Source organism: Malus sylvestris, chromosome 4 (assembly GCF_916048215.2).
Source record: "Malus sylvestris chromosome 4, drMalSylv7.2, whole genome shotgun sequence".
In the NCBI taxonomy this organism is placed as follows: Eukaryota; Viridiplantae; Streptophyta; class Magnoliopsida; order Rosales; family Rosaceae; genus Malus; species Malus sylvestris.
This window is the reverse complement of record NC_062263.1, coordinates 17,885,306-17,901,143: the sequence shown is the minus strand read 5'-3', so window position 1 is coordinate 17,901,143 and position 15,838 is coordinate 17,885,306. Positions and strand designations below refer to the sequence as shown.

General features: G+C 37.9%; 1 protein-coding gene and 2 long non-coding RNA genes across 3 annotated transcripts; all 3 read left to right on the top strand.

The window, feature by feature from the left end:
• Positions 1–992: 992 nt before the first annotated feature.
• LOC126617802 (uncharacterized) lies at positions 993–6,589 on the top strand. The gene is made up of 2 exons (XR_007621539.1): positions 993–1,508; positions 5,914–6,589. It is a non-coding gene; the product is annotated as an uncharacterized LOC126617802 (long non-coding RNA).
• On the top strand, positions 2,539–5,145 carry LOC126617801 (uncharacterized). The gene is made up of 4 exons (XR_007621538.1): positions 2,539–2,853; positions 2,946–3,579; positions 4,751–4,840; positions 4,928–5,145. It is a non-coding gene; the product is annotated as an uncharacterized LOC126617801 (long non-coding RNA).
• Positions 6,590–7,512: 923 nt separating the features above from the next.
• LOC126619190 (cell number regulator 8-like) lies at positions 7,513–9,884 on the top strand. The gene is made up of 3 exons (XM_050287484.1): positions 7,513–7,930; positions 8,882–9,084; positions 9,378–9,884. Exons 1-3 carry the CDS (start codon positions 7,633–7,635, stop codon positions 9,615–9,617), a joined length of 741 nt encoding a protein of 246 aa, XP_050143441.1. The 5' UTR covers positions 7,513–7,632; the 3' UTR covers positions 9,618–9,884.
• The last annotated feature ends 5,954 nt before the right edge of the window (positions 9,885–15,838 follow it).

Genomic DNA, 15,838 nt, shown 5'->3' with positions numbered 1-15,838 from the left:
AAGTGGCTAGCAAAGAAAACCTTAGAAGCCTAGGTGAGGGATGGTCAACCATAGCCGCTCGAAAACCAAAGGCAAAGAACAATCTACACCGTCAATTTCGCACCACAAAATGACAAATGCACCCTAAACGTACCATATACAGGTCTTTCAGAGCCCTAAATGATAAACAAAGCTATACCACAAACACATAACATTATATCAACACCAAAGCTCAAATTTAACACCAATCAACCTACAAATGGTGCATCAAAACTTCACAACTATGTCCACCACTCAGGGACCTGTAAGAACATAATTTCAACCCCAGCAAGAACATAGTTCTAACACTAGCAAATCAAGACATGAATTCAGAACCAAAAAATGAGGCAAGGTAGAGTTTCGCGACGAAACCAAGTCTTGATTTCACACACCTTTAACTGAATGAGCGACGATTCGCTCTTAGGGTGGCTAGTAGACACAAGAGCTCGGTTAGAGTACTCAATTGAAAGCATGATTTTTTTACGGCAAATGAGAGTCAATAAGGCCAAGGTGGAGTGGAAAAGGAAGCGATAGAGGATGATGAAGAGAGTAAGGGTGAATTTGTGTTTGGGTTAGGGATTTGTGTGAAATTTGGGGCCAATGAAAATGTAATACCCTAATTATTTTTAAATACGTGATTTATTTATGAAATTTAAATGGGGAGGGGAAATGTGAAATCCTATTCCTAGATTTTATTATTAAATATTTTGTTGTCGTATTCGTAGTTATGATACATTTATATTTACGGCACATAATTTTTTGATAAGTGGAAAAGATGAAACTACCCCTAGTTGGCTAAACTGAATTATACAAGGACGTACTTTATCCTCCCATGTTTCACCGTGTCTCTTGGCATATTTGGATAGAGCATGGTCCTACAAGCGCATAGGTGAAAACCGTTTGTGAAACAGAGTTTTAACAAAAGAGAAATTAACAGTTAAATATAGGGGTAAAATGGTAATTAAAATTTTTTTTTCTGGAAGGCTCCCGGAAAGCTGGAGAACCTTCCAATGCCACGTGTGTGGATCTAGTTGGGGGAGAAAGGGAAATGAGAGAAATAAGGGGGAAATCCACCTAATAAGGAGAAAGGAAAAGAGGCGAAATGGGAGAAGAAGGAACCGGCCAACCCGGAACCCATGCAACCCGGTTCTTGCACACACCATGACGCTGATTCAGAATTTTTCCTGCAATCCAAGGCTTGCTACCACCTGAAAAATATTCCCCATTGTTCCCTCTTATATTTGGCCTCGGTTTCGTGAAGAACTCATCGACGAGTTTTGTGGGTGCATGGCAACGATCGGCCGTTTCTGCAAGCACCACCGTTGACCACCACCCTTGTTCAACTGCACTTGAGGCCTAGATCAAAACCCAAACAAGTTTTGGGGCGGCGAAACTACAAATTCGACGAATTGAAGAACACCCATTTCTAGGGTTTTCTGCGGCTAAGGGCAATTTCAGGTGTTTCATGACCGAATTGGACTTCGGCCCAAGTATGAAAATTCTTCCCCTTGTTGTGTACTACAAATTTGTGAAGTTTGGTAATTTTTGGAGTTAGTTAGAAAATTAGGTTTCCGTTTGTGGCGGTGGCACGTGCAGTGCGTGGCCAATGGACCAACTTTGCTTTTTAGCTAATTTCGATGTTCTTATTTCATATTTGATATTCATTTGTCATGATTCGATTATCTGAATCTAGTATTGTATTTTTCCGCCACTTGAATAGTTAGAAAACAGTTTAATTACATTGGTGAACTACGAATGGCTTGATCTCGTTCTAAGGTACGTAGGCAGTCTAACGAGGAGGTTAGATGCAATCATAAAGTGATCGAATTAAATTTATTTTGGCTAGTAGAGTTGAAATTTATTATGACATTGTTTTGGCCTACCATCAGATTGTGCTTCTGAAAATATTTTTGGAACATTACAGAAAAATTTAGTGCACATTGCAAGAAAAGTGAGCAATTAGAGGAAAACCAAAACAGGGGAAGCTAGTTCCCAAATTGAGACAAATATCAGACACAATCACCATATTGTTGGATGGTGATTGGGACAAACCACCTTCTTTGGAGAGATGGGGCCAACCACCATCATTGAAGAGATAGGGCAAAACAACGCTTAAAGGAAAAGTGAGATGGGGATAGAGGTAGAGAAGGAAATGACACGGACTATGACAAACCACAAACCCAATCAAATGTGGCATGTGAGAGCAATTCTATTATGTTTTCTCTTTTTTCAATTTGAATTGGTTTTCTCCCTAGTCACATTGATTTGTCTGAAAGAATAATTCTTCCCTTTGTAAACATTTGTCTGAAAGAATAATTCTTCGAAAACTATATGCTTTCAATTTGGGGATGCTAGCAAAACAGGGATGGAGAATAATTATAGAGCCCCATCGTTTGGTTGTAAAGGTATTAAAGGCTAAATTCAATCTATACTAAAACTGAAAACACACTGAATCACTATTCATAAGCACAGTGCACTGACGATTTTGCCCCTGTTTAGTTTTTGTTATTGCATGTCTGCCACTGTCTGAGAAAATTTATAAAGACTTTAGTTTTTCCATTTCTTTTTCTCCCTTTTTCACCCTTAAATCTGTAGTTGCTGCTTCTGTTCGACACAGTCCTAAGCTTCCTCGAATCACACCTGAGCTCATCTCTGCAACTTCTGAAAACTCTCAAACCTTAAACCAACCAAAACGAAATGTTCTCCTCATATTCTTCCTTCTCCCTTCTATCTCTTCTCCCTCACTCTTCTCTCCACGACTCGCTGGATACACAGTTGCGGGTAGCGATGATTTTGACGATTCCATTGGTCTAAAACGGCTCCTCATCACCTAAGGTACTTTCTACACCTTTTCCATGTCAATATATGCTTCGAATTTGTAGTTTCCGCTTCAAACCCTAACTGCTCCGTTTCCATCGAATTTACAGAGAACTGGCGATTCCGTTTCCGACTCCTCTCTAATCCAATCTGTCCATATCTCTCTGCATCTCATCATTTTCCTACTTTTTTTCCTCAAAAAAATAATTAAAAAGCAAGGAAACCTAGAAACTGAGCATAATTTTATTTTAATTTTTTTGATTTAAAGAGGAAAAAGTTGGTTCTTTCGTTACATGCATGATTGGGTGGTATTATTTTATTAAAGATCATATTTTTATTGATGGGTTATCAGGTCATAGGCCACGAAGCTTCGAATTCAGGGCAGTACCCTGTGGTAATGAGCACATGGCCCTTCGTAAAGGCTGTCAGAGCATCCTGGCGGGCTGGGGATAATGGATTCTCCGTCGTGGATTTCGTCGTTAAGGGTTGCTCAACTTGCGAGGAACCCAGTTTGGGTTCGACATTCCTAGCGACTTTCAGAGGTTTTCTGGTGGCGGCCGCCCCTGCAACCACAACTATTTGACTCAAAGAGTCCCAACAGCAACATGTGAGCTTTGCATGCTCGAATCTACCCATCAATCGAAGATTTCCATAAGTCCAGCTTGCGGTGGGTTTTTTCGACGAAGATCCGAATCTTTTTCGGTCAATTTCAGGCCTTTGAGACCTCTTTTAGGTCTCGCCAAGGTAATATTTTTACTCTACACCTTCAAAAGTTACCCCAATTGTATTCCCTCTATTGTTGCTATGATTAATCACAAATCTTTTGGATTTACACCTCCGTAGTTGGAGCTTTAAATCTGATGTATGAATAAATAGAGATTGTAGTCCTTAGATCACACACTTTGACCTTTAAACTTACTAAAAGACATAGAATCAGAAGCAGCACTTACAACTTGAACAGTTTAGACATGTTGCTATACGAATCTGGAATTGTAGTCCCACAAAAAACAGAGCAAACAGGTTGTTTCACTCTTGAGTTTGGCTGCAAGCTTATCCCTAACCTTCTCACCAGAAAAGAAGAATATGTAAAAATTAATCAGAGTTTTAAAAAAAAAAATATACTACCTGATTACCTGCGATTGGATGGCTTATCACAATTTTTGATATTATTAAGCAGTTGAGGTTTTGGTGCCCCAAGTCTGGCGAGTTGTTTCTAGCCAAACGTCGGCGAATCGGACCTCCCCTTTGCCACCAATTGTCTTCCGTTCATCTCAGAAGTAAAAAATACTCGTTGCATGCCTCGATTAGTTTCAGTTCCGGCGAGGGTTTTCGTTTTTCCAACAAGTTTCTATCTCTCTTTTTATTTTTAAGTTGCAGATAATAATTTCTCTCTTTTTATTTTTTGAGTTGCAGATAGATTATGCAAATAGATGTAAATAGATTATGCAAATTTTTTTAGTGATTTGTTTGATGAGTAAAATTTTTGCATATAGTTACAAGTTTACAACCATGTTTACTGAAATGAATAAATATGTAAAATATATGCATTAAGGTACGAGAACATTTAAATGAAAGGTGGATTTATACCCATTATGAACAAATCCCTTACAAATATTTCACTTTGGTAATACATCATAGTAATTTATTACTTCATTGGTTACATTAATAGTTTAATTTCTAGCAAATTGATTGATCTTCATGAACTAATCTTCTATTAAATACTAACTTTTACTAACAAAATTAAATTATATTCATATCAGATTCTAATGTACAGACTAATATAATGTGAAAAAAAAAATGAATTTGTATAATATAATCATTATTAGTGAATTTTTAATGTACAAACATAACATCACAATTAGCTTTTATGTTAATAAATATGCATGTGGTTTTTTTTTTTTTTGGTTTTTTTCAGGAAAATAAATGCAGAAAAAGAATGCTCATCTAAAAGTGAAATGAAATCGTGTGATTAAACTTGGAGCAGGGTGTGGAGTAGTTGGGTTTGGTGAGTTCCTTTTGTTTCTCTCAAATTATGCCACATTTAATCTACATGGCTTTTTATGCTGTTCATCTTTATCGGTTTTTCTCTTAGGCATGGCTTTACTGGAGGTGTGACGTGGTTACGAAAGATCAAGCAGAGGTTTTGCCCTTGGAATGAGAAAATTTGGAATATGCAATGTTATGATTAATATAAATATTTTAAATGCAATGTCATGAATATTTATGTTCATATATATTTGTAAGGAACAATAGAACAGGCGAATGTACTATAGGCATACAAACTCTACTCTTTAACACATATTTTCTACACTTTCTACACTACTAATAATTTTTCAAACCCCGCAGCAACGCGCGAGGGTATACCTGCTTGTATTTTCTAAATGGATCTTTCATGGAGGCACCTCTAAAGCCCCATGCCTCTGACTGTTAAAAGAGTATATGCATGGTGTGTAAGATTATTGGCCTTGGCTTATGATGTAAGGTGGGCGGTGGCCATTCTATTCGAATCTGGGAAGATCCTTGGATTCCAATCCCCTCTTTAGTCCTACCCTTCTCTAAAAAACCGGTAGGGTGCATGTTGAGAATTGTGGATGACCTTATAGACCAAAACACTAAAAGATGTAATATTGGGATGCTTCAGACCCTTTTCTCTGGTGAGGAAGTAAACGTAATTCGCTTCATCCCATTGAGTGTACAATCCCCGCCGAATTACTTGATTTGGCACTATGAGAAGCATGGTAAGCTTATTGTAAAAAGTGAATACCACATAACGAGATGTTGGCTGAGCCTACAAACAGTGGTGCCTCATCATCGGCTTGGACTATGGCCTCCAACATACTGTGGTCAAGTTTGTGGAATGCTAACGTTCCACCATAAGTCAAGGTTTTTGTGTGGAGACTTGCTAATGAATTATCTCCTACCCGTGGAAATCTGGCAAAACACCACATCACCATTGATTTAGAGTGCATACAATGCAACTCATGTGGAGAAACTACCATCCATTTAATGAATGAAGCAGTGTTTTGATGTCCATCCTCCATCATCGAGTTATTCCTTATGATTTGTTGGGCTATGTAGGGAGCAATGAATGGGAAATTATGGCAAGAGAAGATGGATACTCTTTATGTATGTGTTGATCGGGTTGTACAATGGTGGTAAGTCTTTGTTGAGGCTAAATATGTAGTCTTGATTTGTAACATCCAGATAGCAAACATTCCCAAATGGACAGTTCCACCTCCTAGACGCCTCAAGATGAACATTGATAGATCCTGGAATTGGGATAGGAAAGTTGCAGGCTTTGGGGCTATTATCCAAAACGACCTCAGAATGTTCGTGACATCAAAATATGGAAATTTTGAGGATGTTTTCTCCTCTGCAGTCAGAGGTGATAAATTTCAGGGAGGGTTTGCCTTGGGCAGTTGATAGGGGTTTTCAAAATTTATTATTTGAGAGTGATTCACTTCAGATTGTGGAGGCTTTGATGGATCTCAATCTTAATTTGTCATCAGCTGGGCAAATTGTGAAGGACATCAAAGCACTGCTTCATTCAATCACTGAAGCTACTGTTACCCATACTCGTCGCAATGCAAATTCTCTCACTCAAAGCTGTGAATGGAAAGTTTCTCCTCCAAGTGTTATAAATGACTTACTTGTAGAGGAATGTGTAAGGCATTGAGTCAAGTTGTGCAAAATGAATGTTTTACACCTTTTGATGAAATGAAATCTATTATCGTATCTTTTTCAAAAAGAAAAATTTGTATCAACAAATGAAGGGTGATCCATCAAATTGTGCAAATATGCCCAATATGAGCATGGGCTCAACCCCGACGATGTACATATTTCTTAATTTGACTGAAGATTAGTTATTGAACGTTTGTAACTTTCTATTTTTGATACAATTTATTATTTTCCATCTTTATCCTAACTATAATTTTAATTGGTAAAATGTGGGATTGGACTATACTTGTCAAATCCTAAAATAACAAACATGAGATTTGGAATACATATGAAACCCACCTCTTGTTAAACTTTAACTTTGCATATTTTGGATTATCTAAAAGAAAAAACTTGGTTTAAATAATTACCACTTATTATTACCATATAGTGTTATTATATTTCACTTGTAAATGGGTACTAAATTTAATTCGCGTAGATAACGAATTCGATACGAAATTATTATTATCGTCCCATTATATTTGACGTAGTCCATCCCATCAAACCTCTAAATATACATATATCGGTGTTTCGACGTAGAAAATGCTTTCTTAAATAAATAAATAAATAATGTCAAACTGATTCTTTAATTTGAATTTTCCTAAATCAAAACCTCAATTTGGGTGATTTCTTCTTCCTCGAAGATACCCAAATTCTTAATTTATTCGTTAAAACTTAACCAAACTGACAATAAGAACATCCTCAATAGCATGGATACATTTCGACAAAAAAAAAAAAAAAACATGGTTACATCCGCCAGCCAATAGTTCTTTGCCACGCAAGAAAGTCCAGAACACTGCAGTTGGAGATGGTTACGTGGCCAGAACTTACACCGGCACAAACCCCAGTAGGTGCCACAGCAGATCAAAACCAGCTAACGACGTTGACTGGTGGTGTGACGTGGACGAACATTAATTACCAAAAACGCGGTTAACGTGGTTTGTTCTATAGATACCATCGACTTTGAGACAGCTAGTTTTGTCGCTTTTCATTCCGTCGATCCATTTTTAGGGTTTCAAAATTCATTCTCTCTCTCTCTGCTATTCGATTTCTGGGGTTTCTGATTTCTCTCTGTGATCAATCATGGCGACCAACAACAGGGAGAGCAATGTCCAGGAGGAATCGAGCCCTCTTCTGAGCAAGCAATTCGAGGAGAACCAGAAGGATGCTGAGAAGCCCGCCAAGGCCTCGCCGGAGAAATCGCCGACGGATGTGGGGCATGTGAATGGAGGTGGTAATGGGTGCGTGTGGACCGCCGATGGGCTGCCCTTGGGGCACGGGAGCGTGATGGGTGAGCCTATGGGTCGGGCTCAGTGGGACTCCAGCATCCTTGCTTGTCTTGGGCGTAATGATGAGTTCTGTAGCAGCGATCTCGAAGTTTGTAAGTTTTTTCGTTTGATTTTATTGAATTAACAGCTTGGGATTGTGCGGTGTTTGGATGTCTGTTTTATTGTGCCCTGAGTAGCTTTGATTTCTTCGATTTTCGAGAACAGATTGATTCAATTGCCTTTTTTTTTTTTTTTTTTTTTTTTGAAATTATGTTAAATTAGCTAAATTTAAATCTCTTTGTGACCGCTGTTCGATTAATCTTGAGTAGACTATGTATTGCTATATTTGCCGGATTGGATGTATTCTATGATTATATGATAATTGTAGAATTCAAGGATATGTTCTTTGTGTTGAACGGTTTCAGCCATACCTTTCTTGCTTAATAAGAAAAGGGGATTTTGTGAACTTTCTGGAATAGCTATGCATCTTGTTGATTACTGCTGACCCAAGGGGTAGCGTGAACCCGAATGGCCAAAATGTGTTCTTGGATGTACCATTCTGCAATTTGGTATTCGTTCTTGATTGGATCACACTTGGAAATAACTTTTTGAGTTTACAGCCTTACCCGAGTTGAGGTCTTGGATAATTTTTCATTGATCTTACGTCTTTACCTCTTTTTTCCTTTGATTTTCTGTATTGGATACTCTTACCTTCTTATACAAACATAGGTTTTGTTGCTTAGCATTATATTAACGCTGAAATTCATCTAGTCCCTAAATTTGAGTAAACATGAGTGGTTAATAAAATAAATTGTTTGTTCATTCAGCTTTTGTATGGGCCAAGATACTGTGAAGAAACCTGTTAGTTCAGAAATTTTCAACTTATTTCCCACTGGATATGAAAATTGTGTGCCCACGAAACAGTTGGATAAAGTTTTGGCTAATACTTGATAATAAGGGCTTTGGGACTATAAGATCATAGTTTTCATAAATAAACTTTCCCAGTGTTCTCCTCCCACATGCTATTGTCAATTTGCATGCTAACATTGATGTCATTTGGGTAGGTCTTCTTGGAAGTGTGGCTCCTTGTGTGTTGTATGGAAGCAATGCTGAGAGACTTGGATCTGCTCCTGGGACGTTTGCAAATCACTGTTTGCCATACTCTGCTCTTTATCTGATTGGGAACGCCTTTTTTGGTTGGAACTGCCTTGCACCGTGGTTTTCATATCCTAGGCGTACTGCCATCCGCCGCAAATTCAACCTAGAGGCAAGTTTTATATTTTCCCCCTCAAAATGCATACGTTATTGTAGTTTAAATTTTGCTTATAATATGTATACAACTTTTGGAATGCATGTGGTGTTTTTGATCGTTGGACTCTCTTAGTTACCTTTCTTTTGTTCATGGCTTTACAATGAGTCTAATAATCATAACACAAAGTACTTTAATTGTCCGACTCAAAGCATTACATGGTGAGCATGTGCATCATTCAATATATTTTTACCAGAGATTTCGGGAGAGATATTAAATGTGTGTTTTTTATGATTTGTGGTGATGAGCAGGGCAGTTGTGAGGCACTTAATAGGTCTTGTGGGTGCTGTGGTAGCTTTATGGATGATGAGCTACAACAGGAACAATGTGAGACTGCCTGTGATTTTGCAACACACGTGTTCTGTCATCCATGTGCTCTATGCCAGGAAGGTCGTGAGATCCGTCGCAGGCTGCCACATCCTGGTTTCAATGCTCAGCCAGTTCTGGTTATGATTCCTCCTGGGGAGCAGGCCATGGGCCGTGGAGCTTGAGAATTGAGAGCGTGTCCTTCCTGGGCATTGGATGCTCGTACTCTGTTTATACATACGTAAGTGTGTTTTGATATCGGGAACTGTTGTTAAACTGCATTAACTTATCGCTGAACCACATCTTTTACTTGGTTTCCGTAATCAAGTTTAAATAAGATAAAGATGAAAGTATAAACGTTTGTGTATATGTAATACGTAAAATCTGTGGACGTGCTTGTTCGGTGGATTCAGACTATGATTGAAACTTCTTGTTACTGTTTGGTTTCTAAAGGGGGCTATTTTGTTTATATCTACCTTTTGTGTATATGTAATACGTGATCTCATCAAAATATTGCTACTCAGGATCCATATGTTAGCTCTGATTGGCAAGGTCATCAGCTACCATGTTATTCTCGGTATAATTTGCAGTCCCCTATATACATCCTACAAATTTATAAATTTTCATTCATCTGCAAGAGCCGAACCCAATCCTTTACACCACTAGGCCTGTGGCTTATTAGATTATTCATCATAGAGATCAGAGGTAACAAATACAAAGACTTCTGCAGTTGCAACTCATGTGCTCGAGCAACACGTTCGATAGCCAACTGCAGAATCACACACACACACACATATATATATATATATATATATATATATATATTAGAAACTTACATACCATTCGGTACCATCAAACATTCGAATAATTTTCATTTTTAAGTTATTAAATAAGATAAAACATGTAATCTCTCTCTCTCTCTCTCTCTCTGAGCAGCATGATGGAAAAAACAAACCTAACAACCAACAAGAACACCTTTACCAAAAATAAAAAATAAATTAAAGGACCAACAAGAACACATGAATTTATACTGGTTTGGCAATTGGCATTGTGGCCAGATCCAGTTTGGAGACGATGGAGCAAACGCGAAAAAAAATTTCACCGTAGACACTAAGAAAACAGCAAGGGAAAGATCATTTCTTTCTATTCTTTAGCAAGTGCGCAGCAGCTGCTTGACGACACATCCATAAAGCCACAAGCTGTTAAAAGGTTTTCCAAGCAACACCTTCCAAGCTAGCAATGATATTTGAAGACCAAGCTGATGCTGATGCACTTGAAATTAAAAAGATGCCTCAATTAGTACTTCTCATATGACTGAAGATCTAGCAACTTGAAAAATTAATTTACCCAACCATATTCGAAAACGCTTAAGAGTTGATGACATATGATACGCACAGGCCATGGATGTTGAATCAGTTCTGGTGAGATATGTCACGTAGCTTCTACTGTCTTCACCAATACCAGTCTCGAGGAACTAATCAGAAACAACTTTCCTCGATGCTTTGAGACGAAAATGGGATATCGATTGAGAAACGTAAAGATGCTTTTATGAAGAAAAATAGTACCTTGATTAGAAGAGTGACTGACTTGAGTTGAATAATCTTCACAACATTAATGCACAATGTAAGATTACTGAATTTGGTTCCACCCAGGTTGAAAAATCTTGTCTCTGTTAGTATTCACGAACGTCAACTACAGATTTGAAGAACAAAAATATGTTAGAATAACTTTGAATTTTCATTAATTAAACGTCACTAAGTTACCGAACATGTGTATCCAGTAGAAATATTTTAGCAACTCATCACATGGTTTATATAAAGGAAAACTAACCAAAAGGGCTTGAAAAGTTTAACTTTTAACCAAAAACCACATTGAAAGTTTATTTAATGGTTAGTACAAAGCCCAGTTTTATATCAGCCCAAATACAATAGTCCAGACTAAATAACATTGTGGTTTGTCAATTTTACCCCTAACGGATGTGGTTAACCTAATTTAACTATTATGTTAGATTAGTCGGTTTGGGGTTAGCCGAACATATAAACTAATTGAATTTTAATTTTTGCCGACCAGTTTCAGAGGGATTTTCAATTTTTTATGAATCTGGTTGAGTGGTTTGAGTAATGCTTGACGACGAATGTTGAGAGTGCATTTTGAAATCGTGATCACCGTTGTTCTTCGTCCCTGTTAGGGGGATTTTTCCGGAATAAACCTTTGTTTCAAAACAGATTCACAGTGGTTGCATATTTTGAGATTCTATTGAATCGTTGTCATCGGTGTTGTTCGTTGTGCTTGAATATTTTAACTGGAGTGATCGTCTTTCATATTTGGTTAGATTTTCGTTTGGAGGTAATCGACATTGTTTTTGCAGTTTTGTATTCGATTTTGAATTCGATTTTTTGTTTAATTCGAATTCGATTTTGAATTCGTTTTTGTATGTAATATGCTTTGCTTTTTATTTGACTTTATATATTATTGTTGATTTGTTTTCAGATTAGTAGATTGATTCGGTTTGTGAACTTTTCAGTTAGTTCGTTTGGAGGTAATCGACATTGTTTTTGCAGTTTTGTATTCGATTTTGAATTCGATTTTGAATTCGTTTTTGTAAGTAATATGCTTCGCTTTTTATTTGACTTTATATATCGTTGTTGATTTGTTTTCAGATTAGCAGATCGATTCGGTTTGTGAACTTTTCAATTAGGAGTTTCGAAGAATCTCAGGTAAGTTTTGATTTGTTTGTTTGTTTGTTTTTTTTTTTTTAAATTGGAATTCGATTTTGAATTCTTTTTTGCATGAATTATGCTTAGCTTTTTATTTGACTTATATATTGTTGTTGATTTGTTTTCAGATTAGCAGATTGATTCCGGTTTGTGAAATTTTCAGTTAGGAGTTTCTTATTTCGAAGAATCTCAGGTAAGTTTTGATTTTTTTTTTCTTTGTTTTGTTTTGTTTATATTGTATGTTGGTCATCTTGATTTTGTTTTTCTTTTTCAGAAATTTAGTATGAATTAATTCGTGTTATACACATTTGATGTTGTTAACATTTTTTCAGAAATAGTGTTCTTTTTTTATGAAACAGTGTATATTTCAGTTTATTTTTTGTTTTTGTGATTCTTCTGTTTTATAACTAGTGTAATTTTGTTCACTTTATATGTATATTGTTTAACTAATAGGTGTTCATCACATTTTATGTTTTTAACATTTTTCAGAAATAGTGTTCTTTTTTTACGAAACAGTGGATATTTCATTTTACTTTTTGTTTTTTTGTTTTTTGTTTTTTGTTTTTTTTTTTTTTTTTGTGATTGTTGTGTTTTATAAATAGTGTTATTTTTGTTCACTTTATATGCATATTGTTTAATTATTTTTGTTCTCTTCATCATCCTCCTTCGGACGGAAGGGATCTCGTTTTGCATCTAGCGTACAAACGACCATAGGAGTACTTGAAGACTTTGCTTTATCCTCATTAAAACGGCGCAACACCTTATGGGTGTAGTTCTGTTGATGTACTAGGATTCCATCCGAACAATGCCCTATTTCGAGACCGAGACAGTATCGAGTCTTACCTAGAGGTGCAAAGCAGTTCTCGCGAGCTCTTCAGGAGTTTCGATGAGATTCATGTCATCGACATATACTGCAACAATCGTAAATCCGGAATGTGACTTCTTAATGAACACACAAGGGCATAGTTCATTGTTCACATATCCTTCACTAGTCAAATACTCACTCAAACGGTTATACCACATTCTTCCGGATTGTTTCAAACTGTAGAGTGAATGCCTCAGCCGAATTGAGAGCATGTTCCGGGGTTTGGAATTATTTGAACCAATCAATGTAAGTCCTTCAGGAACTTTCATATAAATTTCTGTATCAAGATCCCCATAGAAATACGCAGTTACTACGTCCATCAGCTGCATATCCAATTTTTCGAAAACTACCAAACTAATAAGGTAGCAAAAAGTAATCACATCCATAACGGGTGAGTAAGTTTCGTCATAGTCAATCCCGGGGCGTTGTGAGAAACCTTGTGCTACAAGACGAGCTTTGTAACGCACAATCTCGTTCTTCTCATTACGCTTCCGAACGAAAACCCACTTGTAGCCAACGGGCTTCACATGTAGAGGAGTATGAACTACAGATCCAAACACCTTATGTTTCGCAAGTGAATCGAGTTCGACTTGGATTGCTTGTTTCCAGTTTGACCAATCAGCTCTACGTCGACATTTATCAACGGAACACGGTTCAATGTCATCGCTCAACATGATCTCAATAGCTACTGCAAATGCTAATGCATCGTCGACAATCATCTCATTTCTACGCCACACATCATCTAAGCTAGCATAATAGACCGAAATCTCACGATTCTCGGGAGGAGGATTCGTCTCTTCAAGGACGCTTCCTTAATCTAGAATTTCCTCATGAGTTGGGTAGAATGAGTAAGCGATAGTCAGATTCACGGTAGGCTCTTCAGGACCTTGTGTCGTGGTTTTCCTCTTCCGGGGTTGTAAATCCTTTGAACCAAGGGGTCTGCCACGCTTTTGTGTAGAGGCAGATGATTGGCTAGCCGCTAATGTACGTGGATCACCAAAATTGGCGTCCCGGGCTTCCAGAAAGGCAGTTCGTCGTACATTTGGTACATCCATTTTTACAGGCATATTCGCAGCTGGAATATGTGATCTTGTCACGTGCGCTAGATCGGTGAAAGCATTTGGCATACTCTGAGCTATGCTCTGGAGATCTAATATTCACTGCACTTCAGCTTCGGACTGAGTGGTGCGAGGATCTAAATGAGGCAAAGTGGGAGTCATCCACGATAATTCGTGTCGTTCATTAGGAACGTTGAAGTTCTTATCTCCCCCTAACGACGGGAAAACTATCTCATAGAAGTGACAATCCGCGAAACAAGCGGTAAACAGATCGCCTGTCAAAGGTTCTAAGTAACGAATAATTGAAGGAGAATCATATTCGATATAGATTCCCATCCTTCGCTGAGGCCCCATTTTTGTACGTAAGGGCGGCGAGATCGGCACATATACCGCACAACCAAAGACGCGTAGATGCGATATGTCAGGTTCGTATCCGGTGACCAACTGAAGGGCACTAAATGGTTGTGTCACAACAAGCCTCAGGCGGACCAACTTTGCTACGTGCAATATTGCATGGCCCCAAGCAGCGATCGGGAGCTTGGTTCGTATGACCAACGATCGAGCAATCATTTGTAAGCACTTAATGAAAGCCTCTGCCATGCAGTTCTAGGTGTGAACATGGGGTACAGAATGTTCAACTTCAACCCCAACCGACATGCAATAGTCATCAAAAGTTTTAGATGTGAATTCTCCAGCATTATCCAATCGAATAGATTTGATCGGATAATCAGGATGGTGAGCCCTGAGCTTGATAACCTGAGCCAACAGTTTAGAGAATGCAGCGTTCCTTGTGGACAACAAGCACACGTGTGACCAACGTGTGGAAGTGTCAACCAAAACCATAAAATATCTAAATGGTTCGCATGGAGGTTGAATCGGTCCACAAATGTCCCCCTGAATCCGTTGTAGAAAAATGGGAGGATTCGAACGAATCTTGTCATAAGAAGGCTTAGTAATAAGCTTTCCCATAGAACATGTTTGACATGTGATTTCATGGATCGAACCTAAGCTTTGGGTTAGTGGATGCTCGTGTGAAGATTTGAGGATACGGCACATTGCTATTCGTCTAGGATGTCCCAAACGATCATGCCAAAGTGTAATTTCGTGCGCGGTCCCTATGGTAAGGCCAGCCACATAATGGCTTTCTATGGGGCGTATAGTCGTAGTATACAGACCACTCGGGATACGCTCCATCTTCTCGAGAATACTCTTCTGGCCATATTCGTAGGAAGTTATGCACAGAAATTCAACTCCGTTTTCTACGTGGGTTTTAGCTTGGTAATTGTTATCTCTAATGTCCTTGAAACTGAGTAACGTTCTTCCGGAACATGGAGAATAGAGTGCCTCAGCAATGGTCAAGCTTGTACCATTGGACAACATTATACGTGCCTTACTGTATCCTTCTATCAGGTTTGATGGGCCTAAGAGGGTTGTCAGATGTGCATTCTTAGGTATGAAGTTAGTGAAATAGATGCGTTCACGCAAAACAGTGTGCGTGGTTGTACTATCTGCCAGACAACTAACTTTCCCACTAGTCGTACCTAGAATGAAAAATTAATTTGAATCGGTCACATGCATAAAAGTTTATAAAAACAAATATCAATTCAAAATAATTTCATTTATTCAAGGATTAAAACTTAATATCCAAAACAAATCGCCAACGAATAATCCAAAAACATAAAGGAAAATTGTTCAAAATCAACCAAAAACAAGGAGGGTTCGGCCACTAGGTGGAATTTGGCCCCAATGGTCTTATTTTAACTAAG

What these genes read in the sequence shown, in the direction of transcription:
- LOC126619190 (XM_050287484.1), top strand. Translation starts at nt 7,633, where the DNA reads ATGGCGACCAACAACAGGGAGAGCAATGTCCAGGAGGAATCGAGCCCT. An exon ending in TAGCAGCGATCTCGAAGTTT is followed by an intron (nt 7,931 to 8,881) that starts GTAAGTTTTTTC and finishes TCATTTGGGTAG; the next exon opens with GTCTTCTTGGAAGTGTGGCT. An exon ending in GCCGCAAATTCAACCTAGAG is followed by an intron (nt 9,085 to 9,377) that starts GCAAGTTTTATA and finishes GGTGATGAGCAG; the next exon opens with GGCAGTTGTGAGGCACTTAA.